Below are 25,272 nucleotides of genomic sequence, written 5' to 3' on the forward strand. Positions count from 1 at the left end.
GTCGAGCCGTTTCGGTGTCAGTGTAGGTTTTGACGGATTGTTGTCGGATATCAGATGCTGCTATTGTGTCAGCTCATGCTAACCAGTGTTTCGGATTAATGAGTGACTCTGTTAACCGACGACTTTTAGCTGAATATGTCTGCTATTGTGACGACAGCTGGTGAAAACAGGGAATATGTAGCTGACTTTGTGAATGCCTCTTTCATTTCGATGCCAAAATATACCTGTCTTATTCGTCTTTTGAGTCTTGTTCGAGGAAATGTGTCACATACTAACACTCAGTCGTGTTTTGAACATTGCTTGTTGTTATTAGTCCAAAGACTTTTAGGTTTTTTAGACATTCAACAGCAAGCCATCAAACAACAAACATACACTGACAACAAAACGACTCTCATTAAAACACGCTAATAACCGATATGTAACGTTTGCTGTGTGATGCTAACAGTTAGCCCTGTTACTGTGTGTGTGTTTGCCGTAAGACTCACCAACTGACCTCTGACTGACCCTGGAGCTCACGTTCCTGCAGCAGCAGCAGCAATCATACAGTCTGTTGTGTACCAAATGAAGAACTCCGTTTTTATCTGTATTAGCCAGTCCCTCCAGAAAATCGTGATTTTGCAATCGCAATAATTAACGCAAATTAAACAAAAGTCCGCAATATTTGCAGGGGCTTGCAATTTTTCAAAAGTCCCGCAATTTTTCCGCATTTTTCCACATTTTCCGGTGTCATCAGACGTGTCATCAAATCACGCTAATGGGATTGCAGTATGGAGAAACACTCTGTATTGACATAAGAATTTGCACTGTCTAAATGCATACAATATGTGTTGAATTTATTAAAATGTTATGTTTAAAGAAGATATAGCTTACATGTTGTTTTACAGTCTCATTGTCTGGTTGCTACAATATTCACTCAGGATTTTTTGCAACATTATTGGAATCCATGTTTTCAAACTAATTAAATAATTTTGGAGGTAGTAGTATAAAAAAAATGTTTTTCTCCTTTTGTCATTTGCCGTAATTTCCCACAAAAAATAAAAATGCCGCAATTTTTATGTGATTTTTGACAAAATTGGCTGCAAAGTCAAAGTGTTTTTGCTGCGAGATACTGGAGGGACTGATCAGTTTAAGGACACTGGCATTGTAATTTTTTAAGCGGTACCCAGCCTTAATCAGTGTCTTGAACTGCACGCTAGCAGCAACTAGGAGCCAGTGTAGTGAAAGGAGAGGAGGACTGGTGTTGTAGAACTTTATGAGGTTGAACACCAGACAGGAAGCAGTGTTCTGGACTACCTTCAGTGGTCCGATAGCAGACACAGAGGCTCCAGCAACAAGGGAGTTGCAGGTGGGAGGTGGGAGATGTCAAGCGGATGGATGAGCACCTGGGCAGCCTCCCGAGTGAGGGAGGGGCGAATCCTCCTGACATTGTGCGGGAGGAACCCACAGGAGCTGAGAAAACCATACTAATGAATTAGAATTTGAATCCAACCGTAGCTTTTACAAAACAAGTTACACTGATTTAATTATTTGACAAAAGCGATTAAGATGGAATCTATTTGTTTCCATTACAGCGATCAAACATTACTCTGTCTCACAACGGCAAAATTACTCCATTTATTTATGGAACTTAACACAAAAGTATTACATTGGTAATGGGTAGAATTGCAGGGTAAATTGTTCAGACACAAGTTTACCAAAGACTTAATGCCACAGTAGAGATCTGCAGCTCTTTAAGTATAGGCACATATGGTAATAATGTATTCAAAGGGTGATAAATGGGAAAATGCATAAATGTATTTCAGGTCAAATGAATAGAAAGAGCTGTTGAGCATTCATCATTAAGTGTTACAAAAAGCAGGATGTAGAGAAAGGTCGTTAGGTAGAGAAATACCCAGTGAATCAGTGTGTGCAGGGAAGGAGGGGGGAGGGGAAGATGGGGCAGATAGATGGAGGGAGGAGAGATGGATGATAGAGCCAGAGCGTCCCTGAGACAGTCCTATTAACACAGAATAAACGCTTTAGAGGAATCAATGCCCTGCTAAACACCACCGTCATCAGCTGTTCTCTCTGCGTGTAGGGCTTTGTAGATGTACGCGGGGGCTCTTTAGGGACATGAATTTCAGCCAGTTTTATTGACATTTTAATGACAGCTATTAAATCATTTAAATGACTTTTCCAAAAACAAACGTGTTACTCAGAAATCACCTGCCAATTCTGCTGAACTCTATCTGCATTCTGCATTACGTGGGTTTTTTTGTGCGCTAAATGTCTTGCAAGACAAAATAATTCAAACTTTTACCACCGCAGCTCGTCTCTAACATCACAAATATCAGCTCGTTTTGTTCCTGGATGTCAGGATTTGGTTGATGAATATAGGTTGAATAAATAAAACTTGGATTACTTGAGGCAGGGCACACAAATAACGTGTTCCACATCAGTTGACAGTAAGCTGATCCAAACAAACATCACGTTTGACATTTCAAACAGCGAGCTCCCCATTTCAGTTCCTACCTGCCGCCAGCAGCCGCTGACCGCCTGTGCTGGTGTTTTGGGTTTTTTTTTTCCTTTTTTTTTTCCTTTTTTTTGCAGATCAGTGTTCACCCATGATGAGAAATAAATAGTCTTTTGTGCGCCGTCCCTTCTGACTCATCCTTAAGATGTGTTTTGCTTTGAGCCTAATGAGGAATCCTCAGAGACGGAGAGGACACCTTTGAATTCTGTACCGGCTTCTTCCAGTCGCACATCTGGTGATCTCATCTGGCAAATAAAAGTTAAAACTCGAAGGGCACTTGCAGAGTGCAGACTTCCGCCAAGGCCCAACTCCCCAGTCCCTTTGTGTGCCGCTCTGCACTGCCGGGGCTGAGTGTGTGTAGGAGAGCGGCACTAATACAGTGGTTACCGCTGATGACATCATTTCAACCCACAGTGGTGGGACCACATGGTTGCAGTTCACCCCGGTGAGTGTGAGATAACGCCCATTAACACTGATAGCTCTGCCAACTCTGTTGCTGACGTTGGCACTACGCAGCACAGCAACCTCCAGAATTTTTTGTGGTACAGTGGTAGCACTGTTGTTAGCATTGTCACTTCCAAGCAAGAGGGTTCCTGGATCGAACCCTTGGGTGGAGGAGCATGTTTGCATGTTCACTCTGTGTCAGTGTGGGTTTTCTTAGGGTACGCCAGCTTCCTCCCACAGTCCAAAGACATGCAGGTTAATTGATGACTCTAAATTGAACGTGAATGGTTGTCTGTCTCTATGTGTCAGCCCTGTGATAGTCTGGTGACCTGTCCAGGGTGTACCCCACCTCCTGCCCAATGTCAGTTGGGATAGGTTACGGAAAATGAATGAATGAACCTCCATGTTTGCTTGTGGCATCCAAGGTGAGAGCCATGTGCAGGCAATTCTGGCCCAGCAAGTTAAACAAAAGTGAAGAAATAATGGATGTATTGCCTCCCCCTGTGATTCGGATGCACTCCAACTTAATGGGTTTGTCCTTGGCCCATCCCACACCCTTTCACAGAGTTTCATATAGCCGAAAACATGACCTCTTTTGCAGAGTTAACAATTACTTCTAGGGACGTCAGTTTTGGTTAATTTTACTTTCAATAGCCCGACCCCCATTAACCGGTAACTAACCACTTCATTTGTAGAAAAAAAAAGCGAAATATGAAAGACAAGAGACTTTTCCTTTTAGTCTAGCTCTCTATTGACTCACTTAGCTTTAGCGCCGCATTTCAAAGTGCTATCCATTTAAAGGTGGGGAAATGTTAATGTGATGTAAATGTTCTGCCTTTTATTTTATTTCCTGTTGACTTTACTCACAGAGAGCTGGCTAGCTGCGTTAGCATGTGAAAACATAATGCCCACTGCCCATCCTCCAGTCACCACTGGTTAGCTAACGTTAGCCTTGGCCGCTCTGCACTGCGATACCAACCGTGTCAGTTGGGAGCTAGCTAGTGGTGCTACCACTAGTAACTGCCGAAACATTGTGGCCACCCTCCGGTCAACCTCCAGGCACTCCTATTAAGCAAAGCAGCAACCCCCCTTTAAATTTCCAACTGTGTTAGCACCACTAGCCGTGCTGATTATGCTAACCGTGCTAACAGAGCTGACAGTGATAGTTTACAATGCTAAAGTGGGATAGTGGCTTAAATTTGGGCCACTTACTCATTAGAAACCTGGGGGGAGACTAGAGGGTGGGCACAACTTGTTACAGCTGCACACACTGCTGGGTTTGGATGGCGTTACAAGCATTAATAGCCGAATGAGCAGTGCTCCTAGCTAACACTAGCTCCCACCAGCCCTGGGTGGTGTGCAGTGCAGTAAACTGAGGAGTAGCATAATTAATCCATAACCTGACATGCTTAATCAGTTAGAAATAGTCTCTGCGGTTAAGTGATTATCGTTCAATCGACCTAATTAAGCAGCACGGTGGTGCAGTGATTAGTATGGTTGCCTCACAGCAAGAGGGTTCCTGGTTCGAGCCCAGGGTGGGGGGTTTTGAATCCACAGTGGAGGTGGGAGAGCCCGTCTGTGTGGAGTTCCCTTTGTGTCAGCTGGAATAGGCTCCAGCTCCAGCCCCCCCCTACCCCTAACAGGATAAGCAGTCACAGAAAATGAATGAATGAATCCCTAATTTCATCAGAAATCATCAGTGTTACACACCACACAGTCTTAACGCTTTGGCATAACAGTCTGTAACACTGCCAGTTGATAAGCACTTTACAGCTCCTGGTTGATAATGTACTACATCACTAGATCAATATAAAACACCCCAAGAAGACTAATTATTCTCTGTCTGTGATTCCTGCACTGCCAGAATCCAAATACTGCCTGCAAAGACCCCTCGAATAACTAAGTCACTTCCTTCTTTTAAAATCCACTTAATTTGAACCTCACTTCTTCTTTGCTCCGTCTAACCTTCTAGGGACCTTGTGGCATGCAAATTATATCAATACTTTAAGAACATTGTGAACTGCAGTCACCCCCCTGCCACAGCAAAGTTCCCCCTCCTTCCTCTGTCACTGCGGTTTCACCTTAGCTGTTTTATCTTAATGGGGTTGTTCTTTCCTGTCATGCATCTTCTGTATTTTGGGGTTTTTTTTAAAGCAAAATATGAATCATTAGGAAGGGACTGACTGTTGATTTTCAACATCAGGTAATTTCTGCAAATGTGACTCTTCTTTTTGACATAGGCATGAGGACGCTGACGTGCCACTAGCTGAGTAAAAGTGCGCGCTGTTATTTGCATCACTCCGTTCCAGACTTTCTACATTTAATTAACTCAAATATTTCTCTCACTTTTCTGCAAGCATGTATCTTGCTGTGTGTTCATGTGAGTGTGCTCAGCATGCTAATGAGCTCTCCTGCCAAGAATAAAAAAAAAACATTTGTAGCGTTCAGTGGAAATGAGGATCATGCTGTTGCTACACAAAGGTTAGTAATAGTACATTTTTGTGTTCAGCTGCTGTTGGTCCTGATGCTCAGGGATTATTGATGTGCTGTCCTCAGATACTCTGCAAGGCCTGAGCCTGGAGCATGACCATGACCTGGAGCATGACTGTAGCATGCTTCCTGGAGCCACTGGGGCAAACAAGGGACAGCAGGACCTGGACTGTCAAACACAACACCATTACCTTTGGTTCAGTCGTGGTCTTAGTAATACAAAAGCAGCCTTTCTGACTGAATTGAAATGGGGGCTACTTTAGACACAGGTGGCACTTTGGCAATCAGCTTTGACACCTCAAACAAAGCAGTCGGTCCATTTATGCCGTCAGGACCTCATGCAACCTGCTGTTTCTAACTGCCACATGCCACTTTGTATAAGCTCGTTTTTGGAAATTATATATGCACCATATAAAACTTTCTTGCCTCAAAAGGATTGAAAGTAATTATACGCACATCATGTAGGTGCAAGGCTTTTAAAAGACAGGGTCAATTAAGAAAAGGTAACACTTCACACTTACTACATGCCAGAAAAGTGTAATAAAGTCAATTTTTCAATTCTACTTTGATCTTCTTTGGGTCAGAATGTTTGAGAAGTGTTAACCACACCTATATTTACACATAATGAACACCAATAGGCTGATCAGCTCTATGATGGCAGGTGTGGTTAGCAATCTAAACCATAGGGTGATAAAACAGTTTAAAATAAACAATTCAATGTAATTGTTTACCATATTTCAATATATCTAACAAATATCTAAATTTATAAAACATAGCAAATTCATCATTCCATACATCTGCATCACCTACATTCAAAAATAATGTTATTAAGTAAGAGGCACAACAATAGAAATCTTGTATAATGAATGAATAATATTCAACCTGTAGACTCAGTCTTGTATAAAACTGACAAGTCATCTGTTGTCATGTTGGGAGGCCCAATGTTGTTAAAGTGACATAAATCAAAATGTACATGAAAGAGGTTGTTTGTATTGACGAACCTATAGAAAACTGTCACCTAACAATGGAGATCCCTTTAATTCTTTGGAGCTTTATAGCAACTTTCAGCTTATTGTTTTGGTTTTGTGATCCACAACTTTACTGTTTTGGTTCACTGCTCTTATTTGTGCCATTTTGAGACACACTAAAACGCTGTTTTCAGTGAGAAACCTACCTGCCCAGCACCAAACAGCATACGGGCACAGTTCGTGATTAGCTAGTAACCGTAGTGCACCATTTAGCATCTAAAAAGCCAGATATTTCCCTTAGGAACTGGTGGAGGTCAAAACTGGAGCTAGAAGGAAGGTGACTTTTTCAAATGTAAAACTTGAGTTACATGTAATTTATCTTTATAAACAGGTGTCTTCATATGTACAGTACAGGCCAAAAGTTTGGACACACCTTCTCATTCAATGCGTTTTCTTTATTTTCATGACTATTTACATTGTAGATTCTCACTGAAGGCATCAAAACTATGAATGAACACGTGGAGTTATGTACTTAACAAAAAAAGGTGAAATAACTGAAAACATGTTTTATATTCTAGTTTCTTCAAAATAGCCACCCTTTGCTCTGATTACTGCTTTGCACACTCTTGGCATTCTCTCCATGAGCTTCAAGAGGTAGTCACCTGAAATGGTTTCCACTTCACAGGTGTGCCTTATCAGGGTTAATTAGTGGAATTTCTTGCTTTATCAATGGGGTTGGGACCATCAGTTGTGTTGTGCAGAAGTCAGGTTAATACACAGCCGACAGCCCTATTGGACAACTGTTAAAATTCATATTATGGCAAGAACCAATCAGCTAACTAAAAAAAATGAGTGGCCATCATTACTTTAAGAAATGAAGGTCAGTCAGTCCGGAAAATTGCAAAAACTTTAAATGTGTCCCCAAGTGGAGTCGCAAAAACCATCAAGCGCTACAACGAAACTGGCACACATGAGGACCGACCCAGGAAAGGAAGACCAAGAGTCACCTCTGCTTCTGAGGATAAGTTCATCCGAGTCACCAGCCTCAGACATCGCAAGTTAACAGCAGCTCAGATCAGAGACCAGATGAATGCCACACAGAGTTCTAGCAGCAGACCCATCTCTAGAACAACTGTTAAGAGGAGACTGCGCGAATCAGGCCTTCATGGTCAAATAGCTGCTAGGAAACCACTGCTAAGGAGAGGCAACAAGCAGAAGAGATTTGTTTGGGCCAAGAAACACAAGGAATGGACATTAGACCAGTGGAAATCTGTGCTTTGGTCTGATGAGTCCAAATTTGAGATCTTTGGTTCCAACCGCCGTGTCTTTGTGAGACGCAGAAAAGGTGAACGGATGGATTCCACATGCCTGGTTCCCACTGTGAAGCATGGAGGAGGAGGTGTGATGGTGTGGGGTGTTTTGCTGGTGACACTGTTGGGGATTTATTCAAAATTGAAGGCACACTGAACCAGCATGGCTACCACAGCATCCTGCAGCGACATGCCATCCCATCCGGTTTGCGTTTAGTTGGACGATCATTTATTTTTCAACAGGACAATGACCCCAAACACACCTCCAGGCTGTGTAAGGGCTATTTGACCAAGAAGGAGAGTGATGGAGTGCTGCGGCAGATGACCTGGCCTCCACAGTCACCGGACCTGAACCCAGTCGAGATGGTTTGGGGTGAGCTGGACCGCAGAGTGAAGGCAAAGGGGCCAACAAGTGCTAAACACCTCTGGGAACTCCTTCAAGACTGTTGGAAAACCATTTCAGGTGACTACCTCTTGAAGCTCATGGAGAGAATGCCAAGAGTGTGCAAAGCAGTAATCAGAGCAAAGGGTGGCTATTTTGAAGAAACTAGAATATAAAACATGTTTTCAGTTATTTCACCTTTTTTTGTTAAGTACATAACTCCACGTGTTCATTCATAGTTTTGATGCCTTCAGTGAGAATCTACAATGTAAATAGTCATGAAAATAAAGAAAACGCATTGAATGAGAAGGTGTGTCCAAACTTTTGGCCTGTACTGTATGTACAGTAGAAAATGTAGTTGATGGGACAAGTGTTCTGGTTTCTGTTTGTAGTCTGAGTACTGTTGACCAATCACATTTGAACAGCAGATAAACAGTCTGTATAGAGAGGTGGAATGCAGTTGCCGAAATCCAGTCTCTGAACCCACTGGCTATCATCTGCCAACAAGTTAGCTTTTTATTAGCTTTTTTTAAAAAATGCTTCTGCTTTCATGTGCAGGTATCTGTTTATAGAGATTAGCCAAAATGAGCGCCGCAAGGAAGATATACTGGCCCCATTATTTGCTGGCTACACCGGAACAGTCTGAAATATTCAATTAAGTATAACTGCAGCTGAAGCAGCTACGTGACCGGCATTCTAGCTTCATGGCTCGCCCACTTTAACCTCCACATCAGTCCTTGATCAGCCCCCTTCGCTCCTTGGCCTAGAAGTGCAACTCCTGACAAAATTGCTGTTAGTTATTAGGTAGCTATGAAGTATTACGTTAAAAGAGTGGTGGTTGTGGTTAGGATAAGGGTTATGGGAAGGCTACATCTTGTTACTAATTAAGTACTAATACATATTATGAATTATAAAGTGTACTATTGCAGCATTTGGCTCATTTATTCATGGCAGTGTAGCATTGTTGAAGGGTTCAGAAAGCTGTCTCATTGGTAAGTTTGTCTTGTGCTACTGGTGGCCACAGTTTGTGGGGGCGTGTGTTGTACGCTACAAACAGAATGTGTCTGCAGCTGCACGTCTCCAAATATTGCCCCTTGCCTGGATTCTGTGATTTTATACTCTATGACTCTTTCCTAAGGATCAAGTGTGTGTTTGTAGGAGGTGTGTGAAGACTTGTTGCATGTTTTTTGTGTGTGTCAGTGTTCAATAGGCTGGAAATATTGCCTTTCAATGAATAAGTGAACCAGCTGTATGCCTTTCATAGCCAATTACTGAGCGCCATTGTTGTGTGCAGCACGAAAACACTTTCACAAACCCCCTGCTGGACAGTCATTTGTAAACAAATTAGCTGCACAGATCGTAAAATATAAAAAAATTACAGCTTGCAAAAATTCAAACAATAACGACGTGCTAAATAATCATCACCGCTCCACCACAGCCCCCATAGAGTTTGATTCTGGCTGTCAGATTACCATGGCAATAAAATATGCCTCTGAATTTAAGAATATTAGAAGCCTATTTCTGTTTGGACATGGTGGAGGAGACAAGAAACAGAATATGGTAATGCAAAGATGGGTGAGGAGAGGGAGAATGAGGAACACTCCACCGTGTTAAATCGCTTCCTTGCTGCGGCTTTTGAAAACGAACAAGAAAAGATTGTAATGAGAAGCTCCTGATTTTTACAGCCACATGAACACAACAGAGATCGAGTGCGGGGATTGTGTTGTGTACAGAGAGAAACACCAGCAGTGGCAAAGCATGCGTGCAACAGATAAAACTATCAGCGGGGACAAAGAGATGCTGAAAGCTGCGGAGAGAAGAGAGAGGAGGTGCTCACAACCTTAGCAAAGAGAGGCGCCTAAACACTTTTTGTCACTGGATAGAGAAGAAAGACAAAGAGGAGATGACAGCCCGGCTTTGAAGAACTACAGTAACACACTCAGCTGAAGCAGAGCCTGACATGAACACCGGGTGCAATCCGCCATACACAAGAATGTGTATGTCTGCCTGTTTGAGCTTGCCAAGGAAAACTTTTAACACCCCTCAAACAGTCCTACCTGGACACCATGTTGCCATTGTTCTCCCGCCTTGGTGCTTTCAGTCACTTCGGAGCCAAAGCGATTAAATAAGCAAACATCAGGCTTTGACTGGGCTGCCTGCGAGTGTGTGTGCACTCTCAAAACACAGAGGAAAAGAGTTAGCTGCTCTGTTGACTCCGGTCTTATTAGAGCCCCTGTTGTGAGGATGATTAGTGTTATTTACATTATTGAACTTATTGTCAGCTGCCTCCACGCTGCTGCCGCTGTCTATGTTTTTTTCATTAGCGAAAGCCTCCCAGCGAGCTCTGATGCAGAGCCCTAAGGAAACAATGTCCTCTTTGATGTCGTCCCGTTCTAACAGATAAACAGACTCACACAAACACACTTCCCGGACAGCCGCAGATTGCTCAGAGCCCCTCGGTGACTACCAGCAACTAGCTTTGCCTTTTCATTCTTTGCATCCTCCCTTGTTTAACCTTTGTTCATGTCTCTCTGAGGTGTTTCCTCCTTCCCTGATTCGCCTCTCTCCGGTGTTTTGCTTGTGTTCTTTTCACTTGTCCTCTCATTCTTCAGACCACCTGCTGCTGGCAACTCGGAGCTCTGTGGCAAAACATGTTTTTGAAAAGCAAAGCAGCACAGAAGTCGGCGCAACTTGAACAAATCGCTGAAAAAAACTTTTCACACGCAGATGTTTTCCACTCCCCGAGCATTTCCACATCACATTCTGTCTCTCTGTCTTTCACATTTTGTCCCTACTGTTTTTACGTCAGAGCTGACCAAGTTCTTAAAAGTATTCTCGGTGGTAATCTATGAAATCCTCATCTTTTTTCTTTTTTTTTTTTTTCTTTTTTTTTTTCTGAGGGACTGTATCTTTGGTGATAAGCCTGCAGATCGCTGAGCTGTCTCTGCACTGCTGTGTTCAAATACTACTTTGCGAACAAATAGTCTCCAGAGCTGGTCGTCTTCCTGCTTTGATTTTCCTGTTGATGAAATTTGGATTTTTGTCAGTATTGCTGTTTCCTCTTATCTGTTACAGGCACGGTGGTTATCGCAGCTTAAGTGAACAACTTAGATCTTAATTTGTTTTCTTCCAAACAAAGCGCTGTTTCGGATGCCAGAAACTTACTGCTAAGTGTCTTGCATCCTGTGTGCTGATGGATATTTTCCATAGAGGAGACATATCTCACACAGCAGGTGTTTACAACAGCAAATGTAAAAGCTTCAAATTTGGGGAAGGCTGGATTATTGTTGAGTGATTATATTGCCTTGAAAAGTTTATGGTTTATTACATTCCTGGAGGGATTGACCCTGCTCAAGTCATAGGTCGGACAAGCTTGACAAAAAGAAACATGGTGATGATGGAGTAGTGGTTAGCGTTGTCGCCTCACAGCAAGAGGGTTCGAACCCCAGGGTGAGGGAGCCCTTCTGTGCAGGGTTTGCATGTTCTCCCCGTGTCAGTGTGGGTTTTCTCTGGGTACTCCAGCTTCCTCCCACAGTCCAAAGACATGCAGGTTACTTGGTGACTCTAACTTGTCCGTAGGTGTGAATGTGAGTGTGAATGGTTGTCTGTCTCTATGTGTCAGCCCTGTGATAGTCTGGTGACCTGTCCAGGGTGTACGCTGCCTCTCGCCCAGTGTCAGCTGGGATAGGCTTCAGCTCAACTGTTACTGGAGCACAGAGCAAAATAGGGTGGGACTTAGGAAGGCTCAGTTGTCAAAAACACTCAGTTACAAACACTCATGGTCTAATTTTATTCTTGTTTGTTCTCTTCTCCTCTTCCTCCTCCAGTCTTTCCACCAAGGACATTGAGTCCCGGAGCGAATCCCTCGGCCTGTTTGAAACTTTGAAGTGTGACCCAGAGGCCTTTTACAGCCACATGACCAAGTATGTTCTGCCCTCTGTGGAGGGAACCGACCAGGCCCGCCTGCTCTACTACTACACCTTACTGGACGCTGCAGGCTGCGAGCCTTACGTCACCACCACCATCAAGCCTGAGTCACACGTCAAACTGCTCAAGAAGCTTCGAGCTGTTGCCAGTGGTGAGACAGTTTTTTTTCACTCTCATTGTAATGCAGGGGACATAACTACTGCATGAGTGGTAGGTGGTTTACTGGAAGGAAAAGAGGCAGAGATAATACGCCTGTTCTCACAAAAAACAGAGATTGGAGGATGGGAGTGGTTGAGAAGTAGAATGAGGAACGAGCAGATGAGAAATGTAACTGGGGGCAAGGTCATGTGGCACCTTATATGTAATCAACAGGATCTTGGACTTTATTCTAAATTTTACAGGAAGCCAATGCAAGAGCAGGTGTAATGTGGGACCGATAGATCATTCTAGTTGATAGCCTGTTAGCTGTATTTTGAATCAAGTGTAAACGATTTAGCTTCAGTGTGGATTAATAGTTTAAGATTCATAGAAGAAAACAAACATCAGATTTTTGGGATATTTCTTAGCTGAGGAAAACAGGAATGGATGAGCTTCATAACATAATGGTCAAAAGTCATGTACTAGCCAAAGATGATACCAAGTAGTAGAGTTGATTTTTGAGTGAAGTGGACCAATTAACTGATCAACTGTAGAGGTGAAGTCAAAGGATTTCTGTTTTGTCAGGATTTAACTGAGGGAAAATAAGAGACATCCAATCTTTGTTGGTGGCTAAGCAATCATGGAGGGAGAACGGGTGATTCAGGTTATTGGGTTTAGCAGAGAAATAGATTTGTTTGTCATCGGCATAACAGTGACACGTCTTCAAAATTACTGATCTAATCACCCAGAGGAAGCATGTGCAATGAAAAAAGGTTTGGCCCAAGGACAGATCCCTGAGGGACTCCACACAGCAGGGGACCGTCCATAGACCAATCCTCTTGTCAGTGTACATGCTTCCTCTGGGACATTTGGTCAGCCACATTTAAGACTTGTCACTGATATGGTCATGAAAAACAGATCTATCAGAGCTAAGGAGGATCCATGATTGTTGATATTTTTGTCAAACATTGCAATATCTATTTTCAAATAAGAATGAACCAGGTTACCGCTGTACCAGAAATATGAACCTACTTATGCAGCCTATCGAGTAAAATAGTATAATCAAAGGCAGCAGTCAAATCAAGTGAAATAAGAATAGAATATTCACCTTTATCCGCATGCATTAGAATGTCATTGCTCAGTCTTTATGCCCAGACACACCAAACCAACATTAAAGAACTAGTGGCAACGAAGGCCGACTGTTCATCGCCTCACGTCACCTGTGTCTCGACCACAGAGTTGCACCTGAACACATAGCAAAGACTACAGCCAGCAGTCAACTAGCATGTACATTCTGTGGCTTGTGAGAGAAAATAACCTTCCACAACAGCTGGCGGTGGTAGTCTGCTTTGGTCATTCAGAAAGGGAAACTGACAGGACGGATTCAAGATGCAAATAGCCAGTTAGCACATTAACAACACAACTCAATGTTCATAGAACTAATTACATAAATGATATGCGTGCTAGCCAACAATAAAATCAGTGGTTTGTTGGCTTTCCTCACTTTGGTTTGTCTTGTGCACTGAGCTGAACTGCCAGTCACACTGACTTGACTCACCAATGGGCTCTGCCGGCTGCGACGCCAATTCAACATGCTGAATTGGCCGAAACACAGCCGACAATGATACACAGAACCAGGCTGACAGCAACCTGGTCTAACTTTGAAGTAATCTAAATCCGGTGCTTGGGCAGTGACTTGTGGCGCCAGACAGTGACTAAAAAAGCTGCCCTTAAACATCGGCATGATACGCAGCCAATCTCTGGTATAGTTTAACAGCACTCAGCAGCATCAGGGGAACGTGGCGGAACAAGAACGAAAGTTAAGGGGGCGAGAGTCCAAGTCAACAACCAACACACCCAGGATACTTTGCACGTTGCATCTGGACGTGGAAAGTCGAAGACCAAATGTCGATATGTGACGAGGTCAGAGTGAGAATGTGCTGGCAACAGACACTTACTGACATTGACCAATGGCCAACTATACGCTTGGTGTGTCAGGGCCCTTAGTGATGCCATTTCAGTACTATACTTTGGCAAAATGTAACCCCTCAAACCAATAGACGCATCTAAGCTCTGATTTACGCAGTCTCAGCAGCCAGTTAATCAGATCCACATAACCTTTGTAAGAACATAGGTAACTACTCCTGCTTATGAACATGTCTGATTCTGTGTCTGATTCCTTTTCTCTATGCTAGAGGTATGTTTCATAAAGAATTATTTTGCTTTTGCTCAGTAATTTCACAGATTAGAAAAAGTAATTTCTAATGCTACAGACTCAACAGAAGCACCTATGTGCCAAACAGTTGATGCTGTTTGAGAGAAAATAGGCAGAAAAAAAGCCTGGTATTAAGCCAAGGGTTATTGACCTCAATCATTGGTGGAAAATCCGCTGCAAGCTTTTTATGTCAAGAAATCAAGTCCAGTGTTGAAGGCTTGAACATAATGCCTCTCAACATGATTGATGACTCACATACAGATGTTGACGTTCCTTCTAGCTGGTAGATAACCTCAAGTCACTGATTATCATGTAGAAATACAACAGCTGAATGCCTAAACTTGTGCCACATATCTGGTGCCAACTCTTATTTCTCTGAAAGGGACAAATGACATTCGCCCCATGACATACCTCTACTACTTTTATCTCTACCTCATCTTGTGCTTTTTGACTCGACTCCTCTTTTTCTCCACCACCCATCCTTTTACTTTCAAAAATAGAAAAGCAACAGGATCGAAACAAACAAAATGTTCACATTTTCCTGTTAACAACAAGAGAAGCATTCCACCCCTGTATTAAATGTCAATCTACCGAGCACACCAAGCTCCTGAAACAGCAGCAGCGTGGCAGTAAGGTGCTGTTTCCACTTAGATTCCTGTGGCAGCACCCTCTCCAAGGACGTCATGTCCAGGTTGTAGCGTGTCACCGGTTCAGCGGTCCGGTTAGAGTGCTCAAACTTTGTTGTGTACGGTTGGAGGTGGTGTCACTTCTGGATGAAGTTCAGTAAAGGTCAGCCGGGTGTCAGCTGTGTTTTCACGCCTCACTTCCTCCCTCTGCTCCTGATAACACCACAGCTTTTACCGGTGACACATGTCTCTGTTTAACACACATACACAAAGTGCATACACACACCTTTGGGTCATTTCTCCAAAAACTAAGAAAAATGCACTTTACTTTAACTTCACACTGCCACTGCTACATTTTAGTTTCACTCACACAAAGTTAACATGTCAGATCAATAGATCAGCAACTGACTTTTTAACCTGTAAGCCCAGTTCAGACCAAAGATTTGTGACAAAACAAAACCATTTTAGAACGTTGCAGAGAAAAGTTGCAGCAGTGTAAACTGCCAGTTACATCTCAGCTCAAGCTTGGTGATAGTATACATATCGGCATATCGGATCAAGGATCTACTAGGGCCATCTACCAAGGTGGATCTTGGATTTTGGCCCCAGTAGACCAAAATCCAAGATCCGCCTTGGTAGATGGGTTGTCCAGGCCATGAGAATAGCCAAACACGGCGTAGTTGTCATAATCTCACCTGCTGGAATGGGAACCAGTAAGTGAGAGGTTGATCAGAGTGCACCTCAACTCAAAGCTCTGCAAACTCACCATCTTGCAGTGCTATGCACTAGGGCTGTCAACGAATATTCTAAATTCGAATTTAAATTCGAATTTGGAAAAAAATGGACCTTCGAATGTGAAAATTGATATTCGATTGTGGAGAAAAAAAAAACACCATCCGAGCTGTCCTCTTTGCGAGTGGGCGTTGGCCTGGGCCGCTGCACTGAACGCACTGCATAGGCCACACCGCCCGCGGAAGTGCTGCAAAGCGCAGCGCACCAAAATTCTCGCGCGAGCCGGAGCACTTCCATTCACATCAGATGCACATTTCTCTGCGCTGGTCTACAAGCGGTTCTGCTCTCAGCTGTTGTCTCCGTCACCCGGCTTGACACATTCGCTCCTGGCTCGCGCAGAAAATAGACCAGATGCCGAAACAATCACTGCAGGGCGCAAGCCGGCCATGGAGTTGCGCAGCGCGGCGCAGCCGGTGCGGATGACACAATCGGTTAACATGGGCGCCAAAAGGAAACTGGCATCGCTTCGAGGCTATTCACAGCGCTTCCGCGGGCGGTGTGGCCTGATGGGTCAGAGAGGGGGGGCGAACGAGAGGTCCGCGGCCGTTTATAACGTAATGTTATAGATAATTGTTTTATGTGTTTTAATGTGTAGGTATGTAAATGTTTTCAAAGACGTTTATGTTGAAATAAAAATACCTACAAGTAGTTATGTTTCCTTGTATTAATACATATACAAGTATGTTTCCTTGTATTAGTTTGCCCTCTTGTGGACATAATGCGAAAAAAAAAATTAATGGTTCGAACCTATGCGTTATTTTTAGAAGGAATATTCGAATGTCATTTTTGAGCAATTTTGACAGCCCTACTATGCACCAACTATTGAGGCAGAAGAGAAGGGACAAAGAGGATTGGTATGAACAGCTACAAATGACGGTTTCTAAGGTACCCCGCACGACATGTATGCCAAAGTGGGAACCAATATCGGATATCGGCAAAAAGAGAGAAACATATATTAGTGCACTGTTTGGCTGTAATATGAGAATTGGTTTGTGAACAGTAAGGGTGTGCCATACTGTTTTCTGTATTGTAAAATAGGGGCTAAAAATACTGACATTAAAACTAAGCAGTGTTGGTGAAATATGAACCAAGATTTTGTTACTGCTACTATTCCCGCTGCTGTACTGAGGTGGTGCGTTTTTTTTTTTTTTAAAGAGACTGTATGTAGATGGTAAATTTCTTGTGAAAAAGGAAGTGTATTTTGAAAGAAGACAATGCATGCCACCGTCAGAACTGAACACTGTGACCCAGAACGTCAACAACCAACAAGTAGAGTACCTTGCACGTCTTATGTTGAGAATGTGTTGTTGGGGTTTAGCAAACTGTCAACTGCAGTAAAAGTGAAACAACACATCAGCACTCACACACATACATATACATATATATATATACATGCATCACCAAAGGGATTAATATCCACCTCGTGGCACATAAACCGACTTTGTGACATTTACACTTACAAACTAACACCATCTGAATGTCTCACACACAAACTCTCAAACACGGGTAAAACTTAACCCACACATTCACACTGTTGTTGCAAAATTGACACACAGGCTGTTCCAGTGTCTCCAGGGCCACCAACTTTCTGCTAAACTCCAACTATTAAGACACACACACACACACACACACACACACACACACAAACTCCAATGACTCATTTGCAGTCCTAAACAGACACGTGTGAGCCGACACACACACTTACGAGGCATTCAGATAATGTCGGGACAGGTGGTGTGTGTCCAATATTCATCACAGTTTCAGACACAGTACCAGGTGACTGTCTGAGCGCGGCTCTCCTGAGGAAGAGGATGAGATGCTGCTCGGGGTGCAGAAGAAACGGAGGCGGAAACAGGAGTGGGTGGGGCAGGGTAGAGACAGACAGAGTACATGTGTAAGTGCATGTAACTCTCATCTGTGGCTTAAGTGTCCGTCTGGGCCTGTCTGAAAGTATTGTGTGTGCGCGCTCGGAGTTTTATATGTGTGTGTGCGTGCGTGAGGGATTCCGAGCAGCGTTGACAGAGCCCTCCCCACAGGCAGAGCAGTGTTAAATATTTAAAGTCCAGACAGGCTGTGGTGTTGCCACAGTAATGTGTCTGACTGATAGCACTGGAGACCAAGAGCACGCCACTTGCTCTGTCACACACACAAACACACACACACACACACACACACACACACACACACACACACACACACAGAGCGCTGCAGTGGGAGGAGATATGATGCACACAGATGGATCCACAGACAAACAGCACACCTTAGCATGCAGACACACGGCACTGCTTTCACACACACAGGCTATCTTTGTTGTTCACATCAACCTTTAACTCCCTGTGTGCGTTTCTCTTTGTGCATCTCTGCCATGTAATGGAATATTGAACAACCTCCGCATACCAAATCACTGTAATTATCCTGTAGTGCTGCACGGTTTGCACGTAACGTATGTGAAGGCAGGAGTAAAGTGCCACTTTCTGAACAGTGAAATGTTGGACACACTGTTGTAGCTTAAATGCTGGTTCTTCTCACACAATGCAACTGTTTCATTCTGCCTCGGCGAGTAAATACATACGTGCTAATGCTGTATACAGGTGCCTGAAGATGTCCATTGTGTTTTAATGTCTCTGAGTAGAAGTAAGGGACTGTTTGTCACGTATGAGAGGTGACGGGGGTCGAGCAAAACGGGAGGCATGTTAAATGATTTTTTAGGCAATGTGGAGGGACTTGATGTTTTCTGTTTTGGCTGAGGGGAGGGACATACAGTTTTAAAAGTTGTATTTTGTATTGATTTTAAATCGTAATGATAATACATTTCACTTATAGGCGCCTTTCACGACACTCAAGGTCACCTTACAGGCAGAGATAGAGGAAATAACAGCAGATTAAAAAAGTCAATGAGATAAGGGATAAAGTAAGACAGACATGAGTTTTGAGGTGGGAATTGAAAGTGGGGGTGTGGATGTGCAGGAGTTCGGAGAGGTACAGAGGGGCTTTGTTGTGGATGGAGGAGGAGTAAGATCTTGAAGTCAGTGCAGTGTTTAACTGGGAGCCAGTGAAGCTGCTGAAGGACACGAGTAATACATTGTGAACTCTGAAACCCATCTGACGCTGAAAAATGAAGCCAATGTGGCAGTGCCAAAAACTGCAGTTCATTGAATGGCCACTCGAGGCTGGCTCCAAAAAGAGTCAATCCTCATTGACCCCCATGTTAAAATGTTTACAGCCTGGTACAAAAACAGTTGTGGTCTCTGTACTTAATTTTGACATTCATGACAACTGGTAAACATACAGAGACATGTTGTTGGTAGAAAGTACAGCTCTTGTTGGGATTGTAATGAGTGCAGGAGGGTGGACGTAGTGATGGCAAAGGAAATATTTATATGGACACTATTTTGACACTTATCTTATGGACCGTGAGTGGACATTTAACAGTGGTATGGTTGGAATCTGACAAGTTTACTTACATGTCATGTTGTACTTTTTCATTCACCTCAGGTTATCATTATGGTTTATTTGCTTTATTATTTTTCTGTCTGGTGTTGTTTTGGGAGCTAGGGATTTTTTTTTTTATAACTCAACCGTTTACATTTTATCAAGGCCCAAAGTTACACATATTTAAGGGCGGGGCTGCTTGAGTGACAGGGCATCCGCAAAACGTCACCACAGCTCCACCCACCCCAAATATCATCGCTACTAGCTCCAAAAAAACAAGATGGCAGCGGCCGAAATGCCGTACTCGAGGCTTCAAAATAGCAGTCCACAAACTAGTGGGTGACGTTAAGGTAACTACGTCCATTAGTCATACAGTTTTTAGTTTGAAAGGCATGGCATCTTTTCAAAATCGTCAAAATTGCATCATTTGTTGCAGCCAGAAACTGTAAAAACAGAAATTATCGTTGGATTTCCACATTTTCATTGGTCCGCGAACTCAACATATGCAACAAAAGCTTCTGTCAGGAAGCTTGAAATAGTTGATTGATTTAATTGATCATCAAAGGATCATTTTTTAAGCTCTAATAATGAACACCGTGCAGATTTACTGATATTATTCTGGGTGCTGCTGCTGCTGTTGTGTGTGTCAAGCTGCAGTTTATTTGGAGAAATGGTCATAAGGCTATATGTACATGTTGTTAATGCTGATGCACGCTATGAAGTGTGTGTGTGTGTGTGTGTGTGTGTGTGTGTGTGCTTGTAGGCTTATTAAATGTTGCTGATTTTGTGTGGAAGGACTAATGGTGGGTGGCTGTAATGCACTCACACACAGCTTGTGTGATGATGCGATTTGTAAGGAGGATTTGCATTTTGCTTAAGACATTAGGAGTTTGTTTTGGTGATAACTCTATAAAAAAAATATGGTTATTTATGTTGAGGGAAGTGTCATACATTTTCCCCAGTAACTCAGGGATGCTAAAAAAAAAAGAAGTCACACACAAAAGTAAAGTAAACAACAGTCCCTTTTAAAAGAGAATCTGCATGACATATTCCACAATGTAAAGTGAAACATAAAAGCCGGCCTCATGTAAAGGTCATATTCTTTATTCATCATGTTACTGTATTGAACTTTTGAATTTCTCCCCTCTGAAAGCATCGGACACGTGAGCCACAGAAGGTCATGTACAAGGACAATGAGGGAGACTCCAAGTGTGCTTTTTATTATTGCTCATGTACGCACAGTGCACTGTGAGCGTGAGGGCTGGGTGAAGGGAACACACTGCCGGGATGTATTTATTATTCAGGGTGTCTGCAGGTCCTTAAAAAAATATGAAAGTCCAGAGATTTCTGGATTATCTAGCTTCAGTATCATGATGTATTCCTGAGTAAAGCAACATAGGCATGGGGAATATAATGTTGGGAGGAATTTGATTTGATCATTGAGAAGTAGGAGGATCAAAACAGTGAGGCCCCGATGGTGTAATGCTACTGGGATAGAAGAGAGATGAAGTCCATCGTGTGCCTCATGTAAAGTTAGTTGCTGAAGTAGTCCGCTGTAAAAAAAAATATTCTGGAGCTGTCACAGATAATACAAAATTCTAGCCTAGGGTCCGCAACAACGGTATTTAGAGGGAAACGAAGACACACTGATATAGCTGTTGCTAGCTAGCTTATTTAGTTAGTTTGCTAAGTTGCAGATTGAGTGATTGATGGGTGGATGTCGTAATGTTGTTAGTTAAAATTGGTGGGTAAGAACTTCAATAAGCGCACGTCATACTTTGTTCTACAGGAAGAAAACATGATTGAATCTTGGTAAGAACACAAAGAAATTTATTCATATATTATTTTTTTGGCAAATATTGTTAAATAGCACAATATGGCCGTGGATGTGATCTTAAAGGGGCTTAAAAAGGGGGCTTTTTCATTTCCTCTCAACTTTAAAATGTCTAAAATTCAATTTGTTTGACAATATTAGGCCTTAGAAGTCAATAAAAAGTCTGCATTTGTGGTCTTGTTTGAATTTTTATGTCTTAATTACCACAAACACGTTGTCTAATTTAATTTCTCCATCTTTAATTTCTTGTTTTCAAAAATGAATCAAGTTTCTGATGTTACAAATCATCCACTGAACCTAAAACTGTCCTTTTACTTCATACTTGCACTTACATGGGAAAATGTAGGTTAATGTTATTCACTAATAACATTATTACTAATTAAAACCTACCTCTGCATGAGACTACTTAAATACTAGTCAGTTTTTTACTTGTCTGCGATGTTTGAACAACAAAAGATGATTTGTCCAAAATTCAGTCTTAAATTTGGTTAAAAAATGATCTAGAAAGGGTGCTAAAAAGTATTAAATTTAAATGTCTGATACCTGTAGACACCCTGTCATTCTTTTAATGTAAAAATGTAGGATACAGATACAGATGTCAGTATTAATTCTTAAAGGGGCTCTTTGCTTAATGGAGAGCGTATAAATTGTCTCTACGTGATCTGCTGTGCTGGCAGCTAGCAGCTAACAGTGCTAACTCAATAAATAGCACTAAAAACAACTACAACAATGCTGGCAGAGCTAATGGTGTTAACCCAGGGGGAACTGGAGGGTGGGTGCTACAATTTCGCAATGGCGCCGTCCCAATATTTGTGGGAACCATCCATCGTATGATTGCAGCACAAAGTGGTGGACCTGCTTACCACAACAAACCACGAAGAAGCTCAGATTAAAACACAAAGAGGGAGTGTAACCTCATTCTCTGCTCAAGACATCACCATATCTTCATGTAGCAAATCATGATTTGCTGCTCTGTCAGTGCTCTGAATGTTGCAACAGAACCTTTAACAAAGTCATGTTTCTAAATAGTAAACTGTCTCTCCTGCAGGTTTGAACTACCGGAAGTTGACTGATGAATCGTTGGATCCTCTGGTGACTCTACAGCCAGTTCTGACCAGTCAGAACGTGCTGTCCATCTCCAAACTCGCTAATCGTCTGCCTGTACTCGGCGGTGGAGGAGCAACAGTCTCCCCCAGCGCAGTCCATGCTGTATGGCTGCAGAAGCTGTTTTGGAAAGGAGACCCCCAGCTGCTGAAGAGACCCCCGCAGAGCGACCAAGACTTCCTCCATGCGTATGACACCTGCGGCAAATACCTGGACAGGCTGGTCCCTGCTGACGCCATCCGCTTCCTGGATAGCATCACCTTCTCGCCTGATGCAGCCGAGCATGTAAGCTTAAATTTGTTCAAATTATCGTGATGGTTGTGTTTTAAAGGGACAGTTCACCCCTAAATCGAAAAGTGGTGGGAGTTGGTGAGGGTTGGAAGTATCTGTCTTCTCTCCAATATAATGGAACTAGATGGCACTCAACTTGTGGTGCTCAAAGTGCCCAAAAAATATATTTAAAAAACCCAACATCAATGTCTCTTTCCAGAAATCATGACCTGGTTACTCAAGATAATCCACAGACCTTGTTGTGAGCACTTACATGTAGGAACTATTTTCTTTCTGTCAAACTACACTCTACACTGCTGGGTTCACACTACACAACATTTTTGTCCATTCTGAAAGACTCTATGTCACATTATCCACCTTGAGCACCACAAGCTGAGTGTCATCTTGTTCCATTATATTGGAGAGAAGGCAGACATCTCTATGGCCGATATTTCCAATGCTCTGCAACTCACACCAAAACAATCTAGAGTGATAAACAGCACTACAGGTAAGAGGAGAAATATGTAGTTTTGATTTTGGGTTGAACTGTGCCTTTATATTTCTGCTGAAATCCAGCCATCTTTTTCATATGAATTACTTTGTGCGAGACAGAGAAGAGGAAAGATAGTATGACACAGTACAGTGTGATGAAGGCTCAGACAGGAGCTGGTGGGAGTTGGGCAGACTGACAATTTGTAATTGCAGCACAGAAGGTAGCTGGTTCCAGGCAGCCGCCCAGACAGGATTCATATTGTCTTAAAGGAAGGATTGCAAGGATTTCAAATCACTTTATCAAACTGCCACATTCCTCACTCTACGCTCTTCATCGTCTGACCGTCCGTCTCTTACGCCCCCCCCAACCCCCCTGGCTCAATTTTTGGAACGTCAAAAGCCCTCTCCTAATTTCAAATACATTATTCTGTGCACATCCACACTGTGTCGCCGCAAAGTGCACACCGGTCATGATTTATAAAAGAAATTATAAAATTGCACAAGAAATGTCAGCCACATAATTACAGCACTCTGAAAAATTGTCTTGCAGGGGGCTTAAAGTTCCTCAGCGTACCTTATCAATAGTAGCCCACTGTTTTTTCTTCCTTTGCACTGGCACGCTGCCATCCCCCCACTCCAGACCTTCCCTTTTCTTTCACTTTTGTCTTATGTTGCCTCGCTTTCCCCGAGACTCAGAGAGAGCTAATTGATCCCTCTCTACTTCAGAGCCAATTAAACTCCAATTCCCAGCAGGCACCCTTTTCCCACTGTGCTTTTTAACATGCAGATTACCTCTCAGAAACCCGCTGTCTGCTCCCTCTTCCCTCACCCTCCTCTTTTTCTCCTTTTTGAACCCTCAAAGGGAAAACGTTGACCCCTCTCAGTGTTAGGAATGGATTTGACCTTTCACATCCCCGTTGCCTCCCCACAATGGATTGATCCGTCTCGTGCCGAGGGCTGAGATGAGTGGCTGGGACTTTTCTTACCTCTTACTGGACATATATTTTAAAGAGAAAGACAGTGTTGGCATTTTTCTCCCCCTCTGAAGTATTAATCTTAGATAGCTTCTTTGGAGGAAGCGTCCTCCCTCAACCTCCAGCCTGTTTTCAAACCAGACGGCAAGAAAACTGGAGGCAACACTGAAGTGCCCAAAACTGCAGTTCCTCTAATGGCCACTTTAGGTTGCCTCAAAAAGCAAGTCAATCCCAACCAAAATGCTCAACCATACAGCAGAAATAAACATGTTTACACCCTGGTACAAAAAACAGTTTTAGTCTTTACAGCTAATTTTAACATTCATAATACCAGCTTACATTTTATTAAGGCTCAGAGTTACACTTACCTATTTAAGAGTGGGGCTGCTTGAGTGACAGATTGTTTCCAAGGTGTCACCACAGTCCACTAGTCAGATCCACCCCTCGCTCCTCCACAGCTCCACCCTCATGACCAAATATGGTCACTTCTGGCTCCAAAAAAACAAGATGGTGACATCTGAAATGCTGAACTCAAGGCTTCAAAATGGCAGTCCACAAACCACTGGGTGACGTCATGGTGGCCACATCCATTATTAATACAGTCTATGGTTTGAAAGGCATGTTTCCTTTAAGAATTGCCAACATTGCGCCATTGATGGGAGCCAGAAACCATAAAAAAAAATATTATAGTTGGATTTTTACATAGCCGTCGTTTCCTGAACTCAATATCTGCAACAACAAATATTTATAGCCTGGTGCAAAAAAACGGTTTTGGTCTCCATAGCTAATTTCCCTGTTCCTGTCAACTGTACGGGGGGTAAATTTTTATGAAATTCACCTAAATGTTTACATAATTAAGGGCGGGCCGCTTTGAGTGACATTTGGGTGCCATCTGTTGACGAGTGGCAGCAATGTTGATTAGGTAACGTAAGAATGGCATAACACCAGATTCACATAGTAGAGGTGTAGCCATTGCTGATGCTATTTCTTTTCTTTTCATTTCATGAAAGGTAATACATTTTGGTCTTCTAAAAAAGTTTTGTTCAGCATTTGATTCCAATAAAAGACCCTCCATTGAGTTGGATGTTCCCTTTTTCCAGTAAGTACATTTTAATGGTTTGTAGTCGACCAATGAAGATGAGTTTACATATCACCTTGGGTTCGTCCTTCACCTTCTCAAAATGATCCCACACTTTGGATTTCCTGCCCGACGTGTTATTAACTAGCCTGTGGAATAACCGCAGGTACAGTACCAGCCCTGGGAATTAGAGGCCGTACACATGCCGTGTCTTTAACCACCTGGAAATGTGGGGTCGAGCTCTGAGTGCTACTCTTGTGCCTTTTCTGTGCCAGCTTTCAAGA

At 42.8% G+C, this 25,272-nt stretch overlaps 1 protein-coding gene across 1 annotated transcript in view; it reads left to right on the forward strand.

Annotated features, from left to right (window-relative positions):
- Positions 1 to 25,272, forward strand: part of nbas (NBAS subunit of NRZ tethering complex) — a 282,352-nt gene that overhangs the window by 157,473 nt on the left and 99,607 nt on the right. Inside the window, exons 44-45 of the mRNA XM_049590355.1 lie at positions 11,934 to 12,184; positions 22,119 to 22,459. Coding sequence (XP_049446312.1) covers positions 11,934 to 12,184; positions 22,119 to 22,459 — 592 coding nt within the window. The remainder of the gene's footprint in view (positions 1 to 11,933; positions 12,185 to 22,118; positions 22,460 to 25,272) is intronic.

Source organism: Epinephelus fuscoguttatus, linkage group LG11 (assembly GCF_011397635.1).
Source record: "Epinephelus fuscoguttatus linkage group LG11, E.fuscoguttatus.final_Chr_v1".
Lineage (NCBI taxonomy): Eukaryota > Metazoa > Chordata > Actinopteri > Perciformes > Serranidae > Epinephelus > Epinephelus fuscoguttatus.